We start from the raw sequence: 26,033 nt of genomic DNA, 5'->3' as shown, positions 1-26,033 counted from the left end.
CTGAAATTGATCAAATTTTCCATGTGAAATGAATAGAATAAAGTTGGCACCACGTTATGGTGTAAGTTGATACAGCTGATGAAATACAAGATTCCTCCTCTACATCAAGGTGTTTGGTAACAATAAATTATCAGTAACAAATGATAATCACTAACAATGCTTATTTGTAGACCTGATGAGTTTGTCACATGTTATTGGGGTTATAACACAACATGTTGAGCTTAATGTTCTCGTCCCAGTGGCGCAGCAGCAGGAACAGCTGTCTAGCAGCTCCCTTCAGCCCTGCCGGGTCCACCCCCTCGGGCAGCTCCTGACACCGCAGCCAGTAGTCCGCCTTCGCTGCCACCAGCTCCCACTCCATGAAGTAGCCGGCGCAGCGGTGCTCGAGCCAGGCTAGCGCCACAGCCGTGGCCCAGCTCGACCCTTCCAGGTCCTCCTGGGCGGACTGGCTGCTCCCCGGGGGATCGGGCGGCTCCATCGAGGATCCCTCCCACACATCCGTCTCCGACCCGCGACCGCTGTCCGCCTGGCCGTGGCTCAGGCCCAGAGAGGGTCCCACAGATAGCTCCAGGGAGCCTTCCTCAGAGCTGGGGAGGTCAGGGGGCGAGGTGACCGGGTCTCGGTCGGACGCGCGTCTCCGGCGTAGCCTTGGCTCCAGCATCAAGGGAGTGTCATCCGGAGTGTGGTGGAAAGGAGGGGCGGTCGGTTTGGCCAGGGAGCAAGAAGAAGGAGAAAAGGTTACATGGTGGCTAGTGGGAGCAGCGGAAGGCTTGTTAGAGGTGGACAGAGATGGGGCACTGGGAGATGTGCTGCGGAATGGCGGGCTGAGACTGCGGCGGTGCAGGCTGTAGGGTGAAGCCCTTTTCAGGCGGTCCAAGGGGATCTGAACACAGTCAGAGTAGATCTCAGTCAGAAGAAAAGCTCCTGATGCCAGCTGCAGTTGAACCTGATTAGACACCATTGGGACACAAATTAATAAATGCGTTTGCACACTTCTGTGCACTTAGGTACACATGTGGTCAGTGTCTGCACAGCTCACCAAGGGAAGGTAGTCTGGAGCTTCGGTTTCAGGTGCTTTCTCGGTCTCTGCAGACAGACAGTGCGACTTGAGAGGAACCTGCTTTCCTGATGAAATAGAGGACCTGAGTCTGGCCAGTGGAAATCTGAAAAATACATAAAAAAGAGTTTGGTTTTTGGTCTTTGAATATCCATGCATTTGGATGTCTGCATGACACGCACCTCAAAACAGGAAAGGGGCTTGGTAACTTGAGCATGATCACTGCTACAAAGTCCCCCTTTACATTGCATTACCACATCCACGAGAATTCTAATTTAGAGTGAAAGTCTCACCTGGTGCCAAAGAAGCTTTCCATTGACTTGCTTTCGATAGATCGCTGTGAATGAGTGCACGGTGTGCCCGTCATCGCTGGGGCTGTAGCGGAGTATGCGCTGCCCACTACACCTGAGAGAGCATGAAGTAAACAGTGTGGTCTCATTAGCACGGTGATAATCATTCAATCCAAAGGGTCAATCAGGCTCAGGCTAAAGATTAAACCTTTACACAGCAGTCTTTCAAAAACGTCCCGTTTCAAAACAAAAAAAGGAAATGTTGCCATTTAAGTCTGTTCAAAACCTCATAAACTTCCTCTGTATTAGGCAAAGAGTTTTTGTTTATTATGTAATTTGGGTACATCCTTTTAAGAACTACCTCGGGTGTTGCAGGTGCGCATAATGGAGTTGGGAGACAGCGGTTCAGATTTGTCCCCTCCGGTAAAGACTCACCTGAATGGACTTTATTATCAGACACCTTGCCCCTCGAGACTACACTTCACACTAGAATATTGTTTCACTCATCGAGTCGACAATACTTACTAGAGTCCCAGGATGTAAGGCTACAGGGTGAGGCAGCGGTGTCATCTCTGTCTGAGAGATACAAAGATTGTTGATGACCTAATGTCTTGACAACAGAAATGGGTGGACGCGTCATTCGGTCGGTCTACCTGTAGAGTTCCAGGTGTCCTCCATCTCTTTACCGTCTCCGCTGGTGTGCCGTCTCCCCAAGCCGGCAGAACACGCCCTCTGCCTGCGACTGCCTGACCGGGAACTCTGGCTGTTCACCAGGTGCATCCCTACCCAAACACACACACACACACACACATGAATAGTAACATGTCCACATATCATTCCCCATGTCTGAGTGTATGTTTATAGTTTTAGACCCTAAAGTTTTAATGTTGTGTTGGACAAAAGAATTTACTTTTCCCTGCAAAAATAATTATTAAAGGCGCACTCCAGTGAGCAATATTATTAAGAAGAAAACTTACAAAAAACACACTGCCACAATCCCATTATTTGCCAACCTCTTTCAAACTGCACAGTTCTAAGCTTCGGTACTGAGCCACACCTGTGTTTTGGACGTCCATGCTGTCCTGCAAGCCTTTGTTGGGGTTGCTATTGGTGGCAGTGAAGGCCGTGTACATGCAGATGATGTTACAATGCTTACTGGTCTGGATAGCCTTCATGCGGTATCGCTTTGCTGAACCTAAGGGACAGTAAGAGGTAGACAGCGTGTGGACCAAGTAGCAAACACATGAGATGGACGTTTGAAGCAGTAAAGACTCACCTTGTCCACAGTCGCTATCCTTCTCTGCCATTTTCTCAAAGTCCCTAATCACTGAGCGAGCAGTCAGTTGGTGAATGATCTCATCCCATGCTTCTCCTCCTCTTCCTTCTTCGTCTCCTTCTCCTCCACATCCCTCCACCCTTAGTGCCTCCTGGCCCCCAGGGGTCCAGAGGTGCCCCAGGTCCACGGTGACCTCCCAGGACACCGGTCTGCCGCTCAGCAGGCCGTGGATAAGCGAGCGGCATTGACCTGGTGGAGGATGCTCGGCTGGTGCAGCCGTGAAGAGGTACTCCGGGTCTGTGAAGCTGTCCCAGTCCAGAGGAGAAGCCGGGAACAGCAGTCCATCTGAGGGGCAGAGTGACGGCAAATTTGAGGAAACTTGTCGGAGGCAAAATAAAGAATCTTGATGTTCTGAGAACTATGGCTCACTCGAGTCGGTGAGGCTTCGGCGTGACAGCGTGCCTCCTGACGGGGGCTTCGTCTCCCCGTCGCTTTCGTCCAGTCGCCCTCCTAGCGTTTGGTCGAAGGAGACCCTCTCCAGAGCTCTCCTGAGGCGATGCATCTCCAGCTCGCCCTGGGGGGACGAGAAACTCCGCGCTGCCATGGTCGAGCGGGCAAGTACTTTATGCCTCTTACGAGAGTCCCCCGCCCCCCCGAGACGCCCACTCTGGTTTGCGTGGGGAGGGAAAAGGTTAGACTGCTATTTCCTCTTTGTAACTCAATAATAATAGTCATAAAAAAGAGCAAGAAGAAGAGGTTGCACCCTTTTATCAACAACATGAAACATGTCTCGTGTCTCTTTTATATCTGTGTTTGCGTACAATAAATAGTGCTCAATGGATTTCTTACAGAGTTACAATTGAAATTTGAAAAGAATACAAACTAAATGATTAAAACCAATTGCACCTTTTCGTTATCAGGGGTTTCTGTGGAGAGGTTTTGCTGCCATGCAGAGTCTGCCCAGCGGGACAGGGATGATCTCTGTTCTGGAGGGGGCATCTTTTCAAGGCCTTGGGGTAGAGACCCAGTATCCAGCACTGAACCAGTGGAGTGAGGGTTGGCGAGAAAGACCCCGCCCGCCGAGTCAGAGTTGGACGAGGCGTGTATGTGCAAGTGGGACTGCGTTTGTAGACTCCGCTCACTACTGAGGGAGCAGCGAGTGAGGACATACTGCTCCTGGATATATGAGCTCTCCTGGATCCTCCTCCTCACGTCACTGGACCAGTCTAGCTCCACACCTAGAATGGATAAAATCACAACTTGAGCCGCAGTGATGAGTGATGAAGTGTCAAAGTCTTTTATTTAGGATCTATTCAAAACACGATCCACTGAGAAGGGACTGACCTGGACTGGTCCCAGGATCCGTGTTTCTGGCGCAGGAGAACTCAGTGGAGATCTCCCTGGAAATCTCCCTCAGTGCCTCCTCCAGGTTGGGGCCATCTGCACATGTCACCACTGGCAAAAACTCGGAGGCATGGGGAGGTGAGAGCTCATCATTTGACTCTCCGAAAACTGAACCCATGGAGCTACGGTTTATACCATCATAGCCCCGTCCTTGAGACTGTAAAATACTCAGATTAGAGATCTGCTCGTCAATGCAGACACACACAGGCGTTCTTTGAAAGAATGTAGTTACATATACCTGTGTGCTTTTTTGTTTGATATTTGTCATGTCATATAGAGTGCAATATCCAATTAGATGATTCCCAGGGTAGAGCGGAGGGATTTCATTGGGTGAAAGAAAAGCTTCCATGTTCTCTGGCAGATACCAGTCAATCCGTACGTCAGTCAGCACAGGTTCAAAGGCCTTTTTCAGAGACTTTATCAACTGAGGAGATAGATGGATTACATTATTTCTAAATGTAATCCTTTAAAATACATTTGTACAAATGAATAGTGGCTAGTGGTGCGAGAAGTAGCCAGATTCCTTACTTGGGTAAAAGTACCAATATATTCATTTTAAATACTCAAAATTGCACTCATGTAATAATACAGTAGTATTGTCGATATTTACTGAAAGTATCAAAATCCTTGTGCATATGTGATATTATATTACCAATAAAACTGATTCCTCATTGTGGACTGAAGTAGAAATCTACCGCTGTTGCTAGTCAAGGTGTAGCTAGTTTTAACTACATTGCGTTCACATTAGTCCTTTCGCCAAGTGGTTTCCAAACAAGGGGTCGGCTACAGTTAGAGAGTCACAAGATAAATATGGCATAAAGAAAAAAGTAGTAAACTTTAAATACAAAAATGTGCTTTTAGTATGCCGAAGAGCAAATGTGAAGAACTAAATTTGTCTCTTAAGAAAAGTCATCGCATACTTAAAATTGTTCTGCAGTTCATATTTCTTCCAATAAGTGGCAGTGTTGCAGCGCTGCTGACCTTGGGCTGAAGTCGCTCCTCATCAGCCAAGAACTCCGTAGTCCCTCCTGTCAGTTTGGCAACGCCCTGCAAAAGTCTCCTGCAGGCTCGAGGACCAAGGCCGAGGCCAAAGCATCTGCAGAGAAGTGGTACAGTACTGCATTTCAATAAAATGTTATTGTGATGTCACAGTTATTATGTGAGAATTATCCTTTTACATTTATAGCGTGGTCTTTGATGCCCTACCTGCACCATCTGTGCAACGTGCTCCCATTAAATTAATAAATAATATAAATAAATTAGTTTTTTACATTAATCTGACCTATGCATCTATTTGTGAAACCCTAATAACATACAATGGCTTTTAGTTTTAGAAAAAAGAACATTTGGGGGCCTTGAATTGCAAAAAACTGTTATTTTGGTAGTCAGGGGGATCACAAACCGTCTGGCTAATTGAGAGTTTGAAAAGGGCAGCAGACAGAATAATGGAAAAGGCTGAGATCTTGCTTGCTAGTCACTAAAAACAAGCAAGTCTGTCTGGTTTGAAGCTGGCCTTATTTGAAGCCATCACCTAAAAACTGTATGGAGAGTAAAAAAAGATTTTCATAGTATGCGAAGGGACAGTCAAAACAGAGAGGAGAAAGTCAGCCGAACAGGAGAATACCAATGAGAGACAAATGGAGTTATTGTGCATTGCCGGAGGGCCAGGGGGAACCAGAGGGGCGTGTCTTTTACTGCAGAGGAGAGCACTCAACGGGATTACTGGGCGGGGCAGAAAGAAGTCCTCAGCCTTCTCTTTTCTGTCTTTCACCGTGCTTTGGTCTCAGTTCTTCAAGATCCCGGTTTGCTCGTCCCTGCCTCTCCTTCTTCCCCCAGATGTAGTCTCTTTCATATGTATCACCTCATTCTCACTGGCCTCCATACCTCTCTGCTTCCTTGTTAAACAAGGATGATGAGGAACTATCACACGCCAGACACAGCATAAATCTTTGTGAACTAGTTGTTCATATTGAGTGGGTTTTTGCCTCGGATCGGATATCCACCTTCTACCCTGATGTGGCTTTCCTCAAACACGATGAGTCAAATATCTAATTGCAGATTTATCTCATTACCTGCCAGAGCATGTGTTTCTCCGGACCAGCTCCATCACCTTAGCCACATTGCTGATGGATCCATCTGTGATGATGAAGACCTGGCGAGGATAAGAACGCTGCATCGGCTGCTGGTACACCCAGGACAGCGCCCCCAGCAGATTAGTGCCTCTCATGTCAGCTCTCATCCTCTGGATGTACTCGAATGCCTGCATCACAGTCACCTGAGGCAGAGAAAAAGCGAAAACCGCCATCACATCCGAAAGGTGGAAAAAGCGAGCATCCACCAACAACATCGGTCAAACTGCTCGATGCGGCCTGTGCAAACATCACCTATGTTGTCAAGATTCCCCATTTAGCCTGCGAGGCTGGCAATGAATTGAATTGGCAAATCTCCAATATAGAGAGCAAACATGCATGCATTAGCACCTGCCTTAAAACCTTCTCCAATCTCAATTTGGACCAACAAGCCTGACAGCACAGAAGATGGAAGGACACCTCATGCCTTACTGAAAATGCATGAAAGGTCACCATATGCTCAGTAATACGTGGAACAAGTGTTTGTCCTTGCAGCCCCTGGTCCGGGAAGAACCTGATACCCTGCTACCAAGGCAACACAAGGAACTGACATACTGCTTGATTAGAAGCTAGACAAAATACAACATATAGTCCAAAGCGGGCAAAAAAAACATCTGCTTTGCATAAACATGATCCAGATGCTTCACCTATTGTCTTTCACGGAAAATGAGTCATGTAATTACTAATAACAAGACAGACACAAATAATTATCCAATCTAAGCAAGGTTAATGCAACTAACATCAGTGCAGAGCTTGCTGGAGGTGAACAGTGGCTTGATGGTGGTCCCAAAGCCCACGACGTTGAGCATGGTGCCGGGAGGGAGACTCTTCAATGCCACCGCCATGGCATCCTGCAAGGGACAGACAGGGTGCAGACAGATCAACGTCTTCAGACCGTCAGACTCAATCCTGGCTTTTGGGCGGTTACCATTCGGCCTGCAGCTCACCTTCACATGGCGGATGGCGGTGCCACTCATGCTGCCACTGCGGTCAACGAGGAACAGCAGCTCTCGGGTGGCTTTGTGCAGCTCCAGAGGCTCCCGCAGCAGGTCGGGACAGAAATTGAGCATCAACACGGGGCTGCTCAGAATGTCCTTGTGGTATCGCTTCCTCACAAATTCCAGCTGCAGGCCAAGCGGGACATCAGCGTGTCTTTATGCAGGGACACTAAGGCTAGAATATATATATATATATATATATATATATATATACAGGCACACGTTACAATGAAAACTAAGCGGCATGAGCAATCACTGACCTTTCTCTCGGGTTGTGAATCTTTGTGAATGCAGCGGATGAAATCCCGACGGGAGTAGATTTGCTGTTCATACTGGCTGAATGAAAGCCTGCCTCTCTCTAATATGACCAACGGGCTGTGAGGTTCTGTGGAGGAGGGTTGGTTAATTGAAGTCACATTCAGATATTGAGGTGTGGGGAGGACAGACAACAAGCAAGAGGGTAAAAAAGGAGTGGATGCCGTTTTTTAAACTACTCACCACTGAGGTGCAGAATGATCTCTATGTGTCTGTCAAATGGATGCTCCTGTGCCAAAGTGATGTAGGTCGAAGAGGCACTTTGGGCACTGGGGTCTGCATCTGCCCTCAGAGCGTGAGTGGGGCTCTCCAGTCCTATGAATCAGTTTAGGAAGAAATAAAGAAAAGCAAATAATAGATTTGTATGCATACATGGTAAGTATTGCATGTTACAAAGTATTTTGAGTGTGCTTTTTCCCTCTACAGCACACGGCAGTGGAGGAGATAGAGTCCTATCTCTCCTTTGGAGTTTGTGTTCTGGCTGTGCTTGGATTCAGACCGTCTCTGGAAACCCATTCATTATATTTTGTAATGAGATTACCCACCATTCTAATATATCACAAAGAATCAGTCAACCCTACCGGCTAGTAGGCAGGCCCCTCTGACCAGTAGCTGGAAGTTGAGTTCATAAGGTGCCAGGTTGGCAGCAGGACTGGTGAAGATGGAATAGGCACACTGCTGCTCAGACTCCAGGGCCTTGTCTGGTTTTCCTGAGGTGGCACCAAAACAGCTGGTTTGTCTGGGAAGGAGAGAAATGTAAAGTATTTAAGAAAATAAAAAATAAAGTGGTCAGCCACGTTTAATTCCTCAAAATGCATGAAGTTTATTAAAATGAGATGTTTTTGACATCAATACCCGGTTTCTTCAGATTTCCCCCCATTTTCACTCTTGTTTTGGGTTATCTGGCCAGTGACGATTGGTGTCAGCAATGTGGGGTACACAATGCTGATTGCTCCATTTTCTAATGTGGGGAGTTCTAGTGTGGTGCTGATGATAACGGACACTATATCCATGGGGCCAATGACGCCTGTGCCCACGATGAAGGTGGTTCTTTCAAGGTCTTCGTCCAAGATGAGATGTCCTAAAGGAAAAAACACGGCAGTTATTCATCTCATCTCACCCATCTTGCCTTTTTTCATTTAAAAAATAATGGGAGGCCTTTCCTGTTCTCATTATTTTTGGATACTTCTTTTGGTAATACAATGCCCTCTCGTATCAGAAGATCATGTATTCATGGCAAACACATCAGCAAAATATATCATGATAAAAATATCAACTTGCTTCAGACAATACATCCAAGAGTGCAATTCCCCATATATATATATATATATTAGGGCCGGGACTTTAGCGCGTTAAGTACGATTAATTAATTACAATGTGAATCAAGATTAATTAATTACACAAAAAATAACACATTAAAAAAAAATTACGCATTTTTACACTTATTTTTTGCACCGCGGAACGTTTCTCACTGGATGAGTTTCGGAGGACCGATTATACTGGAGCACCAACTAGCGTTCATGACTTCAGACAACAACAAACCACAGTGAACATGAACGAAGAAGCTGACGAGACCGTGTCGGGTGGCCCCGTGAATGGGAAATCTTATTATAATAAACACACGGATGGAAGCGTCGATAAGAGCGTGGTTGTGTGCAAGCTGTGCAACAAGGAATTCACATCGAGCCTCAAGTATCACCTCAACGCAAAACATTTAGCAGCTAGCGTGGACGTTAGCCCGACTCCCGAGTACAAGGACCCACACCCAACCCACACTGCACCAGATGACTGGTTTAAGGACCAGGGTAACTAAGTCCACGTCTGAAAAAATAACCAATGTTCTTAATGTACTTGAAAGTATTGGTCTACTTAAAAAAACATAGTTTACAGAAGGTCTACTTACCTATAGGCTACCTGAATTTCTGAAAGTACTATATTTCTAAATATGCTATTTCTACACTTGTCTGCTGGAATTGGTTGAACAAAAATAAAAATCCATTTGAAAAAAATTACTTCTCACTGTTCTCAGGTCAAATATTTATGCAATTAAAATGGGATTAATTTTGATTAATTAATTACAAAGCCTCTAATTAATTAGATTAATATTTTTAATCGAGTCCCGGCCCTAATAATATATATATTATATTATATATATATTGACCTTACAATAATTTTTTACCTATTATTTAAAAAAAATCTTTTCTCTTTTGACCCTACATATTTTGACTTTTTTCACAATATTTTTTTCCCATGATATGACTGGAATGATCTTAGATGGAGCAACCTACACGTCCCTGTCACTAATGCCAAATGCCCCAAATTTCTGTACTTTAAACCTTATCTGGGTTCAACCCTCAAGGGACATGGTGGCTCTTCCTAAATCCTTTTTTAGTTTTGGGTAACTGACATTTATAAAAAATCATAATGGGATATTGCCCCAGAGACGGATTGGTGCATCTTGGAGGATCAACCATGCTATTCATCCTTCCTGCATTGGTAAAGGCACAAGTGAGTTGAATTTGAATGTAACAGAGAATTGGAGGGTGGATGCACCAAAAAGGGTAAACAAATCTACACCCTGTGCCAGACTGTCAGTTTAAGGTTGAAGTAGACAAACATGTGATTGTCTTGAAAAATGCCCTCAGAGGCTGTAATAAGTTTCATGTCAATGTGACCACTGAATGAGACACATCTGCTCATCTTTACTGACTCATCCGGCCTTCTCTCCCGTCAAAAAGGTGGAACCCTATAGGCTATGTAGCATGGATAATAAGTGATAAAAGCTTAATTAGCAATTAACATCAAATTTAGTCAATTCATCATCATTCAAAAGATTCTTCATCATTCTTGACAATGCCATCATAACTCAAGTGAACGCGCCTTGTGTTTCTGCATAACCCCATCACCTTAGCCACATAACGCGTTTAACTGACAGCACTAATATATATATATATATATATACTGATGACCTTGTTTATTACTTGTGTACTAAAGTCTACTGACGTGCATTTGTTTATTAAATCAATCCCACAAGAGATAAATTAAAATATATATACTGCTTAGATGAGAACATTTAAAATACCCTCCCATACTCAATAAATATGTCTGACTACCCCCTCCTTAAAAAATAAACAGATAAAAGAACATGCTTTTCTGAACCCCAAAGAATGTTGGACACCACCAAATATGAAATCCTTCAAGCCTTGAAATAAAAATAATTTTAAATGGCAAAACGGTTCCTTGAATCTGTGTTGTGTGGCTGCATCAGATCATTTATTCTGTGCACATGATATCGCCGTCTTCAATAAAATACTGCCCACTTCAAGTTGATATATGTCTGTACTGAGTAAACGTCCTATCGACATTAGGCAGGCAGCCAAATCTATTTGCCTCCCTCAACTGTCCTCTCTGAGAGCAGATAAAGCAGGATGGAAAAGGGACTTAGAGTGGCTGTATTTAAATTCATGCAGACAGGAGATCATTACATTTTAGGGGTAATGACAATGTCTATCTACGAAGAGGCTCCTCCCATCCTCACCGTTGGTGCATTGCATGTCAAGGCTGGAGCTCCCACAGCAGCCCCACTGTGGGCCATTCCCACAGTGGCCTTCAAGACCAGATCCTGGGCAGCAATCCAAACAGCAGTCCTTAAGCTTTCCTCTGCGCTGTATCTGGACCCCCACCAACCGGCCCGCTATCACCGCCTCAAAGCCCACCACGACCTCCTTTTCCCCGAGAGGATACACAAAAACACCTGGGGGACAGAGGATGTGTGTCACACAAAACATCAGTTCAGACCTTTTCATGAGAAAGCAATCACACTGCTTGACAGTAAAGTGCAATATTTTATATGGGTACGGATAAAGATTTTTTTTTTCTCCTTCTTAAATGCAAACTTTGACAATTTAAAGTGTTTTACTAGATATGAAATGTTGTCATTTCTCTTATGTTCATGAAGGATCTTTACACCGGCACATTTTGTACCTTCCTGGTCTCATCATGTTCAACATTTTAATGATGAAAGATATAAGTTCAGTTTACTTCCACCAACTTTTTTTTCCACCTTAACTGAAAAATAATGGGGTATTTTAGATAATATTGAGTTGACTGCTGGAAATAATGGGGTTTTATTTGACCCGGCTTGGCAAAAGTTAAATGTGGTTCATTTACTTGATTCTCTTTCTATGACATGTGGTCAAACACAAATACAGTTCCAATTCGAATGACGAATTTTGTAGGTTCATTACTTGTGCTGAGAGTGAATCATCTACCTTCTATGGACTCTAAGGCAGCATTAGCATAGGTAAGGTGTGCAGTGATGCCCAGGGAGCAGCCATTGGCGCAGGACTTGATGCAGGAGGCCTTGAGTAGCAATGGTTCCCATGTGGAGCAGTTCCTTAGTCCCACCATCTTTTGAGCAAAACGCCTCTATTCCGCTGGGGGCGTGAGAACACAGGTAAGTGACAAAAGGACAATGTGAGGGTGCATTTAAATTCTCTCATTTTCCATTCACAGAGTTACCCCGGTGATCTTTGTAATCCGATTTGGCATCTGCTGCATTCATTAAAATGTCCTTCGGTTTGAGATTTTTTGGTGTATGCTGTACATGCCCTGCCAGATTTTTAGAATGAACACATCAGCTATTGGACATTTAACCGAGCTGGCTCCTCTCCTCAGGCTCTTAGCAACCAACTGTGTTAGTTTGAGTGTAAGAGGTTCGGTCAATGATTAACTTTGCAGGTCATAAACTTACTTCACTATGCACCATGCCTTTCATATGCATATTCAGTGGCCAACCTACAGTATATGCGAACCCATGTGAACCTACGACTTCTGTCTGACTCTTATTTCATTTTACTCATTTTAATGGCTTTTTGACATCTACCTTTTTAACAAGATCAACAGGCTCCATCTGGCTACTGTGCCCTCAGCCCATAACAGGAGGATAATAAATGCCTGGTTCGTTAAAGATGGACCAACTGATGCAGCAACTATACACCTTAAGTGGGTTCAACATAGCCCCCCCCTGTAGACCGCTGAGACTAATGAATAAGCTAGTGTGTTCAACTCTATCAGTGAGAGAACAAAAAGAGGATAATGACTGCTTTCCACATTTTTAGTTGGTTGTGTGTGTGGACAACACAACAACACATGGTACAGAATGACTGAACCTCTCGGCCTGTCGGGGGCTGCGTGTGCATGTTCACTGTAAACAGTGAACATGCACACGCTAACCTCAAGTTCTGCTGGGAATTTAAATGCAGAGATTTATAACTATATATATATATAAATATAACAAACATTTAGTTTCACATTTTTTAGTAAATGGGATGGTAACCGTATAGCTGTTACTTAGAAAGGTAAAACAGTCAAAGTGAATCAAGATCTTGCAAAGTGATAATTCACTTAAATTGAATTATCCTGTCTGTGTGTATCATAGCTGGCTCACAGTTAGCCCGGACCACACTGCAGTCCCCTTATGCTATGTAGCCTCCAGAAAACATGCAAAATAATCACAGATGAACTCTTACTGTTCAGGTTCTGAGCATCAGCCTCAGTGTCCAGTGTCCAGTGTCTGCATCACTCCAACATCACATCTGCTTGCAGGTTTCCCAGTGACACAACAGTAGGAGTTTTCCTAGTAACAGATGCTGCTCTCTCCTCTACCTCTCTCCTCTCACCCTCTCTGTCTCTCTCTCTCTCTCTCTCTCTCTCTCTTTCCTTCTCTCCCCACTAATCCCCCAATTCCCTTGTAAGGACAACAATCATTTCACAGAGAGTCATACATTCAGAAATATAATTTTTACAAATCAAGTACAATTGCATATAAGAATCATGTGCATGGTATAGAAGACTGTTGCTTTTCTAAAAATCAAAGACAAAACTGGAGAAAATGTTGAATACATTTTCATCAACGGGCAGCCAGTATGTACAAATAAAACTGACAGTTTCAGCGAAACGGGGAAATGTCACTGTAGCAATCAATCACACACACGCAGCTTTCCACTGAGCCACCGTTCTTGTCAGGTGAAATGTCATCTGCTTACCTGCTCTGACCTGATCCATGAAACGGATCACAAAGTGAGCCTTAACCTGCTGTTTGGGTACAAGCTACCACACAACGGTAAGTAGGGCAGCGCCTGCTTTTCATCCAGACAATTGGCCGTGATGGTAGCAGCACCATTATTCATGGCTAATGGCTGGGCCAGAGGGAGGAGGGGGGGGGGGGGGGGGGGGTACGTGTTCTTCCCCTCCCAACAGGTCAGTCAGTCAGCAGCGGGCGCGGGTGATGGAGAGCAAAGAAGACGCTGCAGTTTGTTCCCCGCTCTCCAGTTGAATGAGTCCAGTGCTGCAAACTAGAACAAACACAGTAAAGCTACATTCCAAAAAAGAAAAATGCATTTAGGGGGGCAAGCTAGAGACGTATGACTGGGACTAACTATCTTTATTCTGTGTTATATTTCTATCTTACCTCTTTTCATGAATCCCAAAAATAATCAAAGCATAATATTTGTCATGTTATGCCTGATTGAAACTACCTTATATTGTCTGTTATACACATTTGTAATATAACGAAAAGTGTGTTTAATGAATTGCGTGTAGGACAGATAAGTGAGCACTTTGACCTGTAGATAAAAAAAATCGGCATTTTGTTTGCCAGTTTAACTGCTATGTTTACATAAATGATGGTTTACAGTAGTCATTGTTTACATTATTTCCCGTTTACAACAATCCTTGTAGACATTTTATTGGACTTTCCATATGGTAATAATTCCTTGTCTACATTTAATGTGCTAAACTGGACTTTTCCTTCCGTTTTTGTAAGGTGGAGGTGTTGATTGATTGCCTCTATTCAGCACATCCCATGATAAAGGTAGAACATTGAAAGTCAATAGACAGATAGTAAGATAACAAGTCTGCTTTTTTTAACTGGTGAAACAGTAACAAATGAATTGCCTAATCAAAGGGGGCAGTAAAAAATAACTATAATAAAGATTGCTTTTGACTGAGAACAATTATTTTAAGGTTTACAACATCGAAGGGTCACTACAAACATAATACACAAGTTTAATTAATCACACTGACATTGTTTTTATGAAGATTCTTTTTTTAACCTACATGGTTTGAAGGTGTGTTTGTCAGAGGTTAGTCAGTATTTTAAATCTGTGTCTTATACTGCCTCCATGTGGCCTTTTTTATTTTCTCTTTTTCTTACGTGTTTTCAAGCCAAATATTCACTTTCTTAATATGGCTATTGTGTCAAGTTCAGTTAAGACTGGGGTTGCAAGATATCATTTATATGAAGATATAAACTCTCTCTCTCTGATTATTCTGCTGACAGAGAGCAAATAAAGCCATTATTGATCTAGCAGACAATATGCAGGTATCAAGGAGTCATTGGTGTGGTCCTTTCGAACCCCCCTCTGTTGTTTCATTGATTAAAGAGCGTGCCAGTGTTACATGGAATCATGCAGGATACAGCAGTCCCGTAATGACTCTGCCTGACAGCACTGGAACTCAATTCAAAGAAGTTCCAATATTATGACACTAGATGTCAGCCTGTTCAAATCAACTGCAGCATGTCGCCAGCCAACATGAATCCTTAAATATAGCGTCTTCTTTTCCCCCCTTTTCAGCCATCTGGTGCTCTGAACAAGAGCTACATTCAAGTTTTGCGAATGGCACCGTTTGAGAACAACGTAGTTGTGTTCACCTCGCTGCTTACAATGTACAGTTCCCTGTTAGGACTCAATTATAACAACTGTCTGTTATTCTTTTTTTGTTTTATTTTCACGAATGACCAACATGCATAATATTTGTTTAGTATATATAAGTTTAGTTCACAGTTTTTTTCTTCTCCCTTTTATGCCGACACACATTCTCATATATTTTACTGAATATTCGAGTAAGCCAACTGTGTGTGTATTTCTAGGATCATGATGACCGTTTTCTAACACTAGACCTTTTTAATTGGCAAAAGTTAAACAGTGTCTTACGATTGATTAATTGTATGCGTATAACAAGCTGATTCTGTTTCTGTGCATTGTTATTTCGGGGTAAAGAGTGTGAGGCTGGGTCTGAACCAGCAGCAGGGGGACGGAGTCAAGAAGTGCAAACAGCTCAAACTTAGCCCAGATTTCAAAGCTGCTGTCTCAGTATCACTGACCATCAAAGCATAATTCTCTCCATGTTATGGGTGGGCTGAAGCTTTCAATACATAAACATTCACAAAGAGAATAAAATGAGTTTAATTTATTCATTAACTATTACTGCATCAAGTAACTCCTGATTCAATTTGACCAAATGCTTTTAATCAATGAAAATATGATTTTAGTGTACAAAAAAAACAAAAGGTTGTTTCATCAAAAAAAATAGAACAGTATTTCCAGATCAACGTAATCAGCCACATCATTGTTAACACTTAGTTTCGATGAAGCGGATATTTTGTCATTGAACAGTTGGTGGTTAATGTGCATTTAATGGCAGTTAATGTGATTGTTGAGGTCATAATAGATCTAATTAACAACATGTCTAACAATGACTATTGTCACGAGGTTCAAGTGTTTGTCTGTGCTCAAATGTTGGGAACCTCTTCTCCGCTGCGTACCCCACTGACCTAGATTTCAATTGTTTTCTGCCTGAGACAATGGGAGAAATGGTTTCATAACCGAACACAATACCTGGGTGTTATTCAGCACGATTGTTGTTAAAGTTCTCATTGTGGTGTGATTTTGAGCTGAGCATTGTGTGCTTTCTTCATGTAACCTGCCGAAGCAGCCGGCGACGAGTCGCTGCACCCCATTTAAAGTCAACAAAAAGGTTGCCAACTTAAATTAGATAATGAATCTGTGCATAAAGCTCACACTGTTTGTTTAGAGTCAAGTTGGGTGGATTCAACTCAAAGTGTAATGAAATACATTAGGAAAACATATTAAATGTTAATAAAAAAGTTTCATTAGAATGAAATTAAAAATGAAATGAAATATGCTGAAGGACCAGAAATGTTGTAAGGTAATAGGAAAATAAAGGTACAGTAGAGAAATCAATCAATCAAAGGCACAGATGATTTAGAATTGACTGAAGTTCAGCATTTTTAGGATCGTGAGTAGAGTCAAAAGCAGCATCCGAGTGTGAATGACTGAATGATGGCATGAAGTGTTAAAGTGGTGGGATGACTATTGTATACAAGCACTGTCTGTTCACCATTTAATGTAACGTATACGGTTGGGGTCATGTTTGAAGGTGGGACATCTCCAATGAGAGGCACAGTGCGCCGAGCTCGGTGGAACGATGAAGAGTGAGCAGAAATGAATCAAAGGACATCAAAGGCAAATGGACCGAGGGAGCGAAGGGATGAAAGAGCGCCGCCCGTTTGTCCCATGCCGTCCCCGCTCCGCTCCGCCTGAGCCCGCTCTCAGATCTCGGGGCCATTGTGCCACACGGGTACATGGAGGGGGGCCCGGGTACAATGCGCACAACAGATGCCAGAAAGCAAGGCTTGAAAAAAGGAAGACGTGTCACTTTCCTTCTCGTCTCATTCAAACTCTAATCCTTCATCCTGTTTATTTGGTCTCTGAAGCTTGTTTTTGTTTCTTATCCTTCCACAGGCACGTAGTTTATTTTTTACCATTAAAGAATTTCAGTTCACCCGAATCGACTGTAGAAACTTTGATTTTGCCCTATACCCTTTTTATTATTCAGCTCAGTTGGGTCCAAAATGCTCTGGATTGGGTTAGTGGTCGGCACAGATTCCTCTCTGTGTGCATACAGACTGTGACCATGCTGCTGTTTGCCTGTGAATGTACACATCGTTTTGTGTATGTCAGCTTTAATTCGTTCCCTCCAACTATACCATACTGCAACAATAATTTGTAGTGAATTGTGTTGGAACGTATTCATTCGAGTGGGAGATGTGTTCTTAAATTTGGATCTGATTGGACACAGAGAGATTTGGACACATTACATCTTAGCATTTTGTGTCCTCCAGTACACACGGTACACACTTCAGCACACTGACTATACACTATGATAAGTCTGAGATTATCCCACGCTGAATGGCACTGTGAAGGTACTTTTGCTCCCTTTCTTCCAACTGCACATCAAATTGGATCTGGTGAAATTTAAGTTACTTTCAGCATTATTGAAACAGTGGGTGGTCCTCATTTTGTACACATTCATTGTGATATTCCTTTACATATTTTGATTGAATATCTTACAAAATATTATTCTTTGAGCTGTAAAAATCTGATGAGTTACAGTAACCACACACGTGACCTTTTTCAGATTTAATGATTAACTCAGCTCTTGTTATCTGTTTTTACTTTTCTCTAGAAAAGATGATCTAATCACCATATCTACCTGATTAAACAAAAGGTTCACCAGAAAAAGTAACAAGACATCACCAAAATGTTGACTAGCAACGCTAACGGAAAGACTCGATCATGTTACGTCTGTTCAACAAACAAATGATTCATGGGTCTTTAAAAATACATCACGTTTTGTCATTGTTTTACTATTTTTATGTAACAAAAGCAGAGTTCAGCAGAGAAAGACAAAAGTGATGTGAACTGACAATATTTTAATGGGGTGGATAAAAGACTGTAAGTGATCAATGGAGGCGGCGCCAAGTGATGCCCGGGGGACAGCTTTGAAGTGGACATCTTCAGAGGGACGACAGAGACAATAGTCTCATTGAGGGACAAGCAGAATGGCAGACACTTCACTCTCTCTCTCTCTCTCTCTCACACGACTCAAGCTTCCTCCATCGCCTACGCTGTGACTCCTGGTTCAGACATTTGGGGTCGTCTCTCTCTCTCTCTGTCTGTATGTCTCTCTCTCTCTCTCTCTCTCAGCCCATATCCTTATCTGCATAACTTTCTCTCTCATTAATTAATTAGCACAACACCCCCTTTCCTGCCACCCAGCCAATCACTCAGCCTTACCCCTCTCCCCCCTCCCTATGTGCAACTCTGGTTCCCTCCCCTCTGTCTCTTTTCACAGAACCAAACCTCTTTGTAATGTCCGGCCTTGGCAAGTTGCACCCGATTTGCTGTCACAGTCCTAATGAATTCATCTGTTTGTGCATTGGCCATGGGAGCATTTCCCCCTCCTCCCTCTCTCTTTTCTATCCTCTCCCCCCTCCCTCTTACTGGTGTTCCCCTGGGGACTCTATATATACCAGAGACCAATCCAGGCACCTATTGTTCCTCTAAGTAAACTTACAGACAGATGCCCAGCACCGCAGCGTGGGAGAGAGCCCAGAGAGTCGGGAGGAGGAAGACAGTTCAGGATTGCAGGGGGAAACACTGCAGGCCAGCGTCGCCTCTCCATCCTTCGTCCGTCGGTTCCGCGTGTCTGCCGCCCGTTTGCTTGTTGTGCCTGTGGAGTGCAGGTCTGATGCTCTGACACCATGCTTCTGCTGATGTCACTGCTGCTTATGGGACTCGACTGCTTGCCGGGAGCCCCGACAGGCCGAGAGGTCTACAGGATGCCCCAGAGTGCCCTTAAAGGTAATTTTACTTCATTTTCTGCATTGTTTCTCAAGAATGGCACGTTAAGATTATTGACAACATCAGTGACTGTAGCTTAAACATCTGATTACTGCAGTTACAGTTGTGGACCACCTCACTGGTGGAGCTAATTAGACATTTTATATTCATAAAGTACTTTTTTATGGCTATGAGACTTTTGTCTCTTTTGTTCGACTTATCATAGTCAGTGATCAAACACCTAAGATGCTGTGATGCTTCAAAAAGATTAATATCTCAAGGAGTTAAGCATACAAATATTTGGCAACAAACTAGTAATATAAATAATGACAAGTTGATATTTTTCGGACAAACAGCTAATACACAACACAAAGTGAAATGTTTTTCATTTTATTTCTATGGGCACACTATGTAATATTCTTAGGATGATTTCTAGTATTATTGGTTACATCCAACGTACTCTACAGGTGTCTAACCTTAAAAGAAGTGACACGGCTCATTTCAGACTCGTCTGCTTTTATCTCAAGCCCACAATTGTCGCGTTTTTACACATTCTGTGGGAAGCTTGTCAGACAGCCACCGCCAGAGTGACTTGAATCCTGCTATGAAGCAAGGGGCGAGGGACACCTGGCCTCGCTCTGGTAGAAGTAGTGAGTACAGCAGGGCCATCATACAAACGGCTGGCGATGGCAGTGTGTGTTTAGAACAGGGCCACCCCGGGGCTGCCTGCCCGCGACCCTCGGGCCCGTCCCTGCCCGCCAGCCTGTGCCAGCTCAGCCCCGGCCATCTAATTAAGTCTTCCATCAGCATTGTTGTTGTTAGTGGCCTACCCTGTGATGTGGTGCGGCACAGAAGGGGGGGCTGCAGGGTCGGCGCCCCGATTGATGTGTGTCTGCAGAAGGCTCCCCAGTGTGCTGAGCGTGAGCTGGCTTCCCGAACAGGGCGCCAATGAGCTCAAAGAGCAGCATGAGAAAAAGCGGGCTGCTCACACACAGAGCGGGAAGCTGCACCACCTTCTACTGATGCTGATGAGATGTATTTGTGCTTACAGACAATCTAGTTCTCCGAAAAGTGGTATCAGAACATTATGCTTAAAAGGCAGTCCACTTTAATTTCATACACCTTGTCTTTGCCGTTGTACTGCCATTGGCAGTCACTTAATTGATGCAATATGTCTGCCGGGCCAAGATATATTGCTGTGGCTCTTTGAATGCTCTCATCTCAAGTCTCTCATCCTCATCTTCTTGCCTAATCGCTTGTCTCATGTTTTCGTCCTCTGGTTTCTCTTTGGCCCTGTCCCCTCCTGCAGCTCTGTCTGACCGTGGCACCGTAGTTCTGGAGGCGGCCATGACTAGCGCCCTGTCCTCCCTCCAGCGGGCTTCATCTGAGAGGAGTCGGGCTGAAGCAGGCTGTCGGGGCTGTGTTCCCTGTTTGTTTCAGGACTGTGGACAGCTGTCTGGGTCCTGTTGTAAGTAAAATGTGACTCTTTCTCACGCTTTCCATTCTTGAGCATCTTAAATAATGTGCTGGATTACCGATCCATACTTCCTTGGAGCGTTCCTAACTCCCTCACTCTATTTCAAACAGTGTCTCCCGCCAATGCCGTATCAGAGCCCAGCTGCGATGCCATCAGTAAGGCCCAGAAAGTTGAAGACGAAGCTGAGCGGAGTTGGGCTCTGAGCCAGGCCTGTGCCTACTACCAGCACCGCTGCCCACCCGGTGAACTGGACAACGAGAGCTGCATCCGGATCATGGGTGAGAGCTGCAGCGCCCGGGTCCTCCAGTGCAGCCTGCTTCACACGATGCAGAACCTGGAGCCCGCTACACAGACTCATGCACAGGGTGAGGGGGACACACGCCTGTTCACCAACGAGTACTCATGCGTTCATACGGGCTGTTCCTGTCGAGCAAAGCTCATCTGCTGATTTGGCTGCTGTCTTTTCACCATCGGCGTCTCTTTCGTCCCAGCAGCGGTGTGCGGCCAGAGGTCGTCCACGGTGCAAAACGTCACACAGCCTCGCTCGCGGATTGTGGGCGGCTCGCCCGCACCCCTCGGCAGCTGGCCCTGGCTGGTCAACCTCCAGCGTCATGGTGGCATGATGTGCGGAGGGGTTCTGGTGGACAGCTCCTGGGTGGTGACTGCTGCTCATTGTTTTGCTGGGTGAGTGTTAAATCACAACTGTAACTGTAGTGGGATCTTTGATTGGTTGAGATTATTTGGTTTTTACTCTCCCTCACTTTCTGATTGTTTTTTTTACCTGTGTAGCAGCCAGAGTGAGAGCTACTGGACGGCCGTGGTGGGGGAGTTTGACATCACGAAGACTGATCCTGATGAGCAGGTTCTCAAAGTGAATCGCATCATCCCTCATCCTAAGGTAGCCATCCAAAGTGAAAGATAAAGTATATAGCATTGTGATTATGTGGCATAATAGAATCAGCACAATCAGCTCATTATGTTCTTCTTCAATTAAATCTTTCTTTTTCTCCTACAGTTCAACCCAAAGACATTTAACAACGATATAGCCCTGGTGGAACTGACATCCCCGGTGGTCCTCTCCAACCGCGTCACTCCTGTTTGTCTCCCGTCTGGCGTGGAGCCCCCTACTGGCAGTCCATGCCTGGTGGCAGGCTGGGGCTCCCTTTACGAGGGTGAGTGGGAGAATTGGCTGAATTGATTTTCACACAGCTTTGTTTTTCTGTGAGCAAGCTCACATGCGTTTTGCTTAATTCGTGAGAGGATATGCGCCTTGATGAAGACTGCAAATCACTCAATTTCATGTGTATTTGTTTTTTCCTATTCAGATGGTCCATCCGCTGACGTGGTGATGGAGGCCAAGGTGCCTCTGCTGCCTCAGAGCACCTGTAAGAATACCCTCGGCAAAGAACTTGTCACCAATACGATGCTCTGTGCCGGCTACCTCACCGGAGGCATAGACTCCTGTCAGGTGAGCAGAACGACATTTGTCACAGTCAACGCAAATCTTTTTCCCATCTTTTGGAACGTGAAGTCGCTTTTGATAAAACCTTCAGCTAAAAGACATGTAATGTAATTTAATTTGGAAATTATTTGCCGAAGTTTTGAGCCTTTTCTGGTTTGAAATGTTTTGGCAACAGCCAAAGCATTGTCTTTAACTACGGGGGGACTTTCTGTCGTCTTTAGGGAGATTCTGGAGGCCCCTTGATCTACCAGGACCGAATCTCAGGTCGATTCCAGCTCCACGGGATTACCTCCTGGGGAGACGGCTGTGGGGAGAAGGGCAAGCCCGGAGTCTACACACGGGTGTCGGCTTTCTCCGACTGGATTCAAGCTGAGATACAGAGTGAGCAACAAAAAAAAACAGCAACTCGGGAAACTTAAATATCCTGACTTACTACTGACACATAACTTCTCGAAAATACTAAATCCATAATACTAAAATCATTGTTTAATGCTTTTTTTTAAGAGTCATTTGGAAGCAGAGAGCCAACGTGTTCGGAGCTTCTAAAGACAACAGAAATGACAGCGAAGGAGCAGAGGTCAGAGTTCAGCTCGTTCTGTCGCTACTACACCCTGAGCTGCCCCCCTGGTCAGTCTGCCAGTGCTTGCAACCGAATGGCAGAGGACAAGTGCCTCACCCGCTTTAAGAAATGTCGTGAGTAATCATGTTGAAAAATTGTAACATGATCATTTTCATTCATGTGGCTTTGAGGTTATAGGTTTCTGATCAGCTTCTCCCTCTCTGACCTTTCAGAGTTACGTTCGTTCCTACAAACGCTGTTGGACCTACTGCAGAGGGCCGAGGACTTCATACGGGACAAAGTGGACTTGACCTTCTTCACCCAGACTCTTCCTCAGCTGGTGGAGCACATCTACAGCACAGCTTTCACTCACACCAGAGAGAGGAGGGACCTGGGACTGAGCCTGGGTCTCACTCAGATTAAAGGTACATGTTTGACAACTCGTTATTCAATCCTCTGTCTAAGTTTAATACCTACAAGAAATGTACAGATTACAGATTATATTCAATTTAGTCTGTGTTTCTCACGCGCACGGGTGAACTGTTCTTCTAACACACGTGTATTACACTTCTTGCAGAACAGCTAGGTGGCGCTGTGGTGCCAACAGAGCAGGGTCCTTCTCCAGTTGCGCCGGCCTTATTCAGAGAGGTGGGACCCTCAGTGGATGACTGGGAGAAATACTTGAGCAGCATGGCTGAGGACCAGGACCAAGAACTCACTGACACGTCCACAGACATCTCCACCACACCAACAGTACAGGAGGACAAGCTTTTCCTACAGGTAGATTTCTAAAATGTCCAAATGGGCATGAACTTGGACTCTGGAAGGCAATATTGCAATTGAAGGATGTTGGTGATTAAATATAAATAGATATAATAGACATAATATAAATCTATATATAGATATATATATATACGCACATCACAAATTATAATTATAATAATCATTTGGTTGCAGGTTTATTTTAAGGTAATCAAAAAATGAATGTCCATGTTTTATATGTCGTCTCCAGACACAGGACTCCTCAATACATCAGCTGGAGGGAGAATTTCAATCCGTTATCTCAGCTCTGCGCTCCAAATTGTACTCCAGATCTGCTCCTCCCACCTTTCACCTGGACACGGTTGACCTCCGGCTGGATTCTTCCGACGCTTCCCCGTTAGCGCCTTCTTCCACCGAAACACCTGTCCACACCGGCCCCTCCCCCCCCACGGGATCACAGGAGCCTTGGTCCCTTCTAAGCGCCCTGATGAAGGAAGTTCAGAAAACAAGCACGCAGGCTGAGGTCGTGACAGAAGACGGGTCAAAAGGTGCAACCTCGCACACTAGAGATACTTCTCCCGATGCCAAATGGAGCACAACTTCGGAGGATTTTACTTTTGCTGAGAATGAAGAAGGAACCGAATCAAAACCCTCAGCGTTACTGCGGTCGACGTCCGTCGCTCAGCCGGTCACTCAGCCGGTCGCTGAGGGAGCTCACGCAGAGACTTTAAGTCTACACAGGAAACACAGGAGCCTCCTCCGCAAGAGGCAGACGCCTGAGGCCAGTGGGAAAAGTACGCACCGCACCTATACCTCAGCACAACTTTCGTTTAACAGCACAATGATGTACTCCGTGGAATTGGTTTTATGCTGAGATGTTCTTTCCTACTAACCGTCTTGTACTTTTGTTTTCTCCTGTAGTTTGTCCCGGGGTGCGAGAGTCCTCGCAGCACGTTAGCCAAGTCAGAGACTCTTACAGCTGGGTCTTGAGCATCCCGAGCAAGAACCTACGCATGAACTTCCAAGAGGTAGATTATTGTTTATTTAAGTTAAAAGAAGTAAAAAGAAAAAAATTGTGAGATACATTTCTTTGTATCATTTTGGTTCATGGTTTGTTTGCTTTTCGTTCAGGTGTTAGTTGATCTGAGCTCCAAGAATGCTGGAGGACTGTATCAGGCACGGGTAAGAGCAGTAGTGGGAGGACGACCTTTGACCTTCTACGCTCTTGCGGGCCTAGAGAATGAGTCGTTCTACCGCAGTGTGCCAAGGATCATCGCTTTGTCGCTGGAGGCACTCAAGAGTTAACTTTATCACAACAACCAACGCGATGACGAGAGACGACAGCAAAAGAAGACTCTCCAAAAGACTTGTTTGCACCAGGAAAACGTCATCGTGGGACCGAGAGACACGTTTAAAACGCACATTCACTCAAACTTTACTTTGTCCTGCCTTCGACTGTGAAAAGCATTTTTTGGAGTTTCCCGTGTCCGACAACTTAACTTTGGCTCTAAATGAAAACACAACCATGAATGTATCATTCGAACTATTGCCACCCTCGAAGCCCCAGGACTTTTTTTAATGGGGTTGGAGACTTGTCTAACTTATGAATCTGTATGAAAGTTATTTGTATTGTCCTTTGCAAAGGTTGAGCCTCTTGTGAAGCACGCAGACTGTATATGTTATTCATATTCCTACTTTATTCCTACCATATTTATTTGTATAGAGAAAAGCATTTGTATTTTTGTAAAAGAAAAAAACTGTATATGAATAAAACTGGTTATTGATACCATGGCTTGTTGTGCGTAGTTTTGGGGTAAACTGTAGTTATGAAATTCCCAATTCAAATTCAGATCTGATATATTTAAATGATCTGACAACAATGCAACTGATCTTACAGTATGTTGTTGGAGGTGTACAGCGGTTCTGCTGCCAAACATATTCTCCAGAGACAGGTGTCAATGCTGATTGGTCTTCCTTTTGTGACCTCATACTGACCTCTGACCCTTTGACGGGAAGCTTTCCCATCAACACAGCAGCTGCTGTGCTGTGGTGACCAGTATGTCCCACGACCTCCCTGTCTTCACCCCTTATTTCCAGGGTGGGAAAGTGTAACTGGACACAAAGGCAACTGCTGCCTGAGGGAGGGACGCTCTTCACTTGTTGACAAGCCTCGCCATTGCTTAACGCGACAAAGAAATACACGAGCCCACTAATCTGTGATAGTTTTTCTGCCCAGTCCAAATGCTAAAAGAGGGATACGCAGGGATGTCATTTGGGACAGCTGAGTAAACACTCTCACATTCTTCTGCCTGGCTGGTGTGTGTATGCGTCCGTGGGACGAGAGCCAAATCATGCTGGGAAACGAGCCCACGCGCACTCGCACGCAGGCCGGCCCTTCATCGCTGCGGGTGTGCAGTAAATGGACTCATCACCTGTTCCTTGGTCCACAGCTCTTTCTGGCTTGGAGACAGGCACAATGTTGCTGCATTCTACCTCTCTGTATTGTTCAATATTTCGGTTATCCTTTTATTGTAGCTGCTGGTGGAATTTTTTTTTGTGCTAAATTGGGCTTCACAGAATCCATGAGTAATCTGACTTTGTGTTTGTGTGGAGATATGAATGGTGCACAAGGCAGCTACGATTCAGATGGTGCGTAAGATGTGCGTGTACATTTGATGGTGTACCTTAACACTGGAGGGCAGAGACGCACCAAGTACAATAGTTTAAATATGTGCATGTCGTATCACAGCTGACAGCTGGCTATGCAGTCCTAGAAATAAACTCTTGGATTCAAGCACAACAATCCTCCACCTCC

The 26,033-nt window shown here is 44.5% G+C and overlaps 2 protein-coding genes across 3 annotated transcripts; one reads left to right on the top strand and one right to left on the bottom strand.

Moving 5' to 3' along the window:
* Positions 1 to 184: 184 nt before the first annotated feature.
* On the bottom strand, positions 185 to 13,534 carry vwa5b2 (von Willebrand factor A domain containing 5B2). Of its 2 annotated transcripts, XM_037458731.2 has the most exons (22): positions 13,001 to 13,534; positions 11,741 to 11,905; positions 11,008 to 11,223; positions 8,325 to 8,550; positions 8,051 to 8,208; positions 7,653 to 7,784; positions 7,415 to 7,539; positions 7,104 to 7,280; positions 6,897 to 7,007; positions 6,100 to 6,302; positions 5,009 to 5,123; positions 4,266 to 4,451; positions 3,968 to 4,184; positions 3,530 to 3,861; positions 3,053 to 3,290; positions 2,624 to 2,968; positions 2,405 to 2,542; positions 2,001 to 2,129; positions 1,873 to 1,923; positions 1,351 to 1,462; positions 1,040 to 1,163; positions 185 to 946 (listed from the first exon to the last, which is right to left on the bottom strand). In XM_037458731.2, the coding sequence occupies exons 2-22, from the start codon at positions 11,877 to 11,879 to the stop codon at positions 185 to 187; spliced, it is 4,236 nt and encodes a 1,411-aa protein (XP_037314628.2). In that variant the 5' UTR covers positions 11,880 to 11,905; positions 13,001 to 13,534. The 2 variants fall into 2 exon arrangements, with proteins under 2 accessions (XP_037314628.2, XP_037314627.2); XM_037458730.2 differs by having other exon boundaries at positions 3,968 to 4,451.
* Positions 13,535 to 18,693: 5,159 nt separating this feature from the next.
* On the top strand, positions 18,694 to 25,003 carry prss56 (serine protease 56). Its single transcript, XM_037458807.2, has 14 exons — positions 18,694 to 18,979; positions 20,268 to 20,426; positions 20,546 to 20,800; positions 20,930 to 21,119; positions 21,225 to 21,333; positions 21,451 to 21,607; positions 21,761 to 21,903; positions 22,119 to 22,278; positions 22,402 to 22,590; positions 22,690 to 22,881; positions 23,034 to 23,236; positions 23,469 to 24,012; positions 24,140 to 24,246; positions 24,350 to 25,003. Exons 1-14 carry the CDS (start codon positions 18,880 to 18,882, stop codon positions 24,521 to 24,523), a joined length of 2,682 nt encoding a protein of 893 aa, XP_037314704.2. The 5' UTR covers positions 18,694 to 18,879; the 3' UTR covers positions 24,524 to 25,003.
* Positions 25,004 to 26,033: the final 1,030 nt, after the last annotated feature.

The sequence above is a fragment of the Pungitius pungitius genome, chromosome 15 (assembly GCF_949316345.1).
Source record: "Pungitius pungitius chromosome 15, fPunPun2.1, whole genome shotgun sequence".
Taxonomy (NCBI): Eukaryota; Metazoa; Chordata; class Actinopteri; order Perciformes; family Gasterosteidae; genus Pungitius; species Pungitius pungitius.
This window is presented reverse-complemented; position numbering and strand designations above follow the sequence as displayed.

What these genes read in the sequence shown, in the direction of transcription:
- prss56 (XM_037458807.2), top strand. Translation starts at nt 18,880, where the DNA reads ATGCTTCTGCTGATGTCACTGCTGCTTATGGGACTCGACTGCTTGCCG. An exon ending in GATTCAAGCTGAGATACAGA is followed by an intron (nt 22,279 to 22,401) that starts GTGAGCAACAAA and finishes CTTTTTTTTAAG; the next exon opens with AGTCATTTGGAAGCAGAGAG. An exon ending in AGGACAAGCTTTTCCTACAG is followed by an intron (nt 23,237 to 23,468) that starts GTAGATTTCTAA and finishes TGTCGTCTCCAG; the next exon opens with ACACAGGACTCCTCAATACA.
- vwa5b2 (XM_037458730.2), bottom strand. Translation starts at nt 11,879, where the DNA reads ATGGTGGGACTAAGGAACTGCTCCACATGGGAACCATTGCTACTCAAG. An exon ending in AGGAGCGACTTCAGCCCAAG is followed by an intron (nt 4,452 to 5,008) that starts GTCAGCAGCGCT and finishes CTATCTCCTCAG; the next exon opens with TTGATAAAGTCTCTGAAAAA. An exon ending in CATGGACGTCCAAAACACAG is followed by an intron (nt 2,130 to 2,404) that starts GTGTGGCTCAGT and finishes GTGTTTGGGTAG; the next exon opens with GGATGCACCTGGTGAACAGC.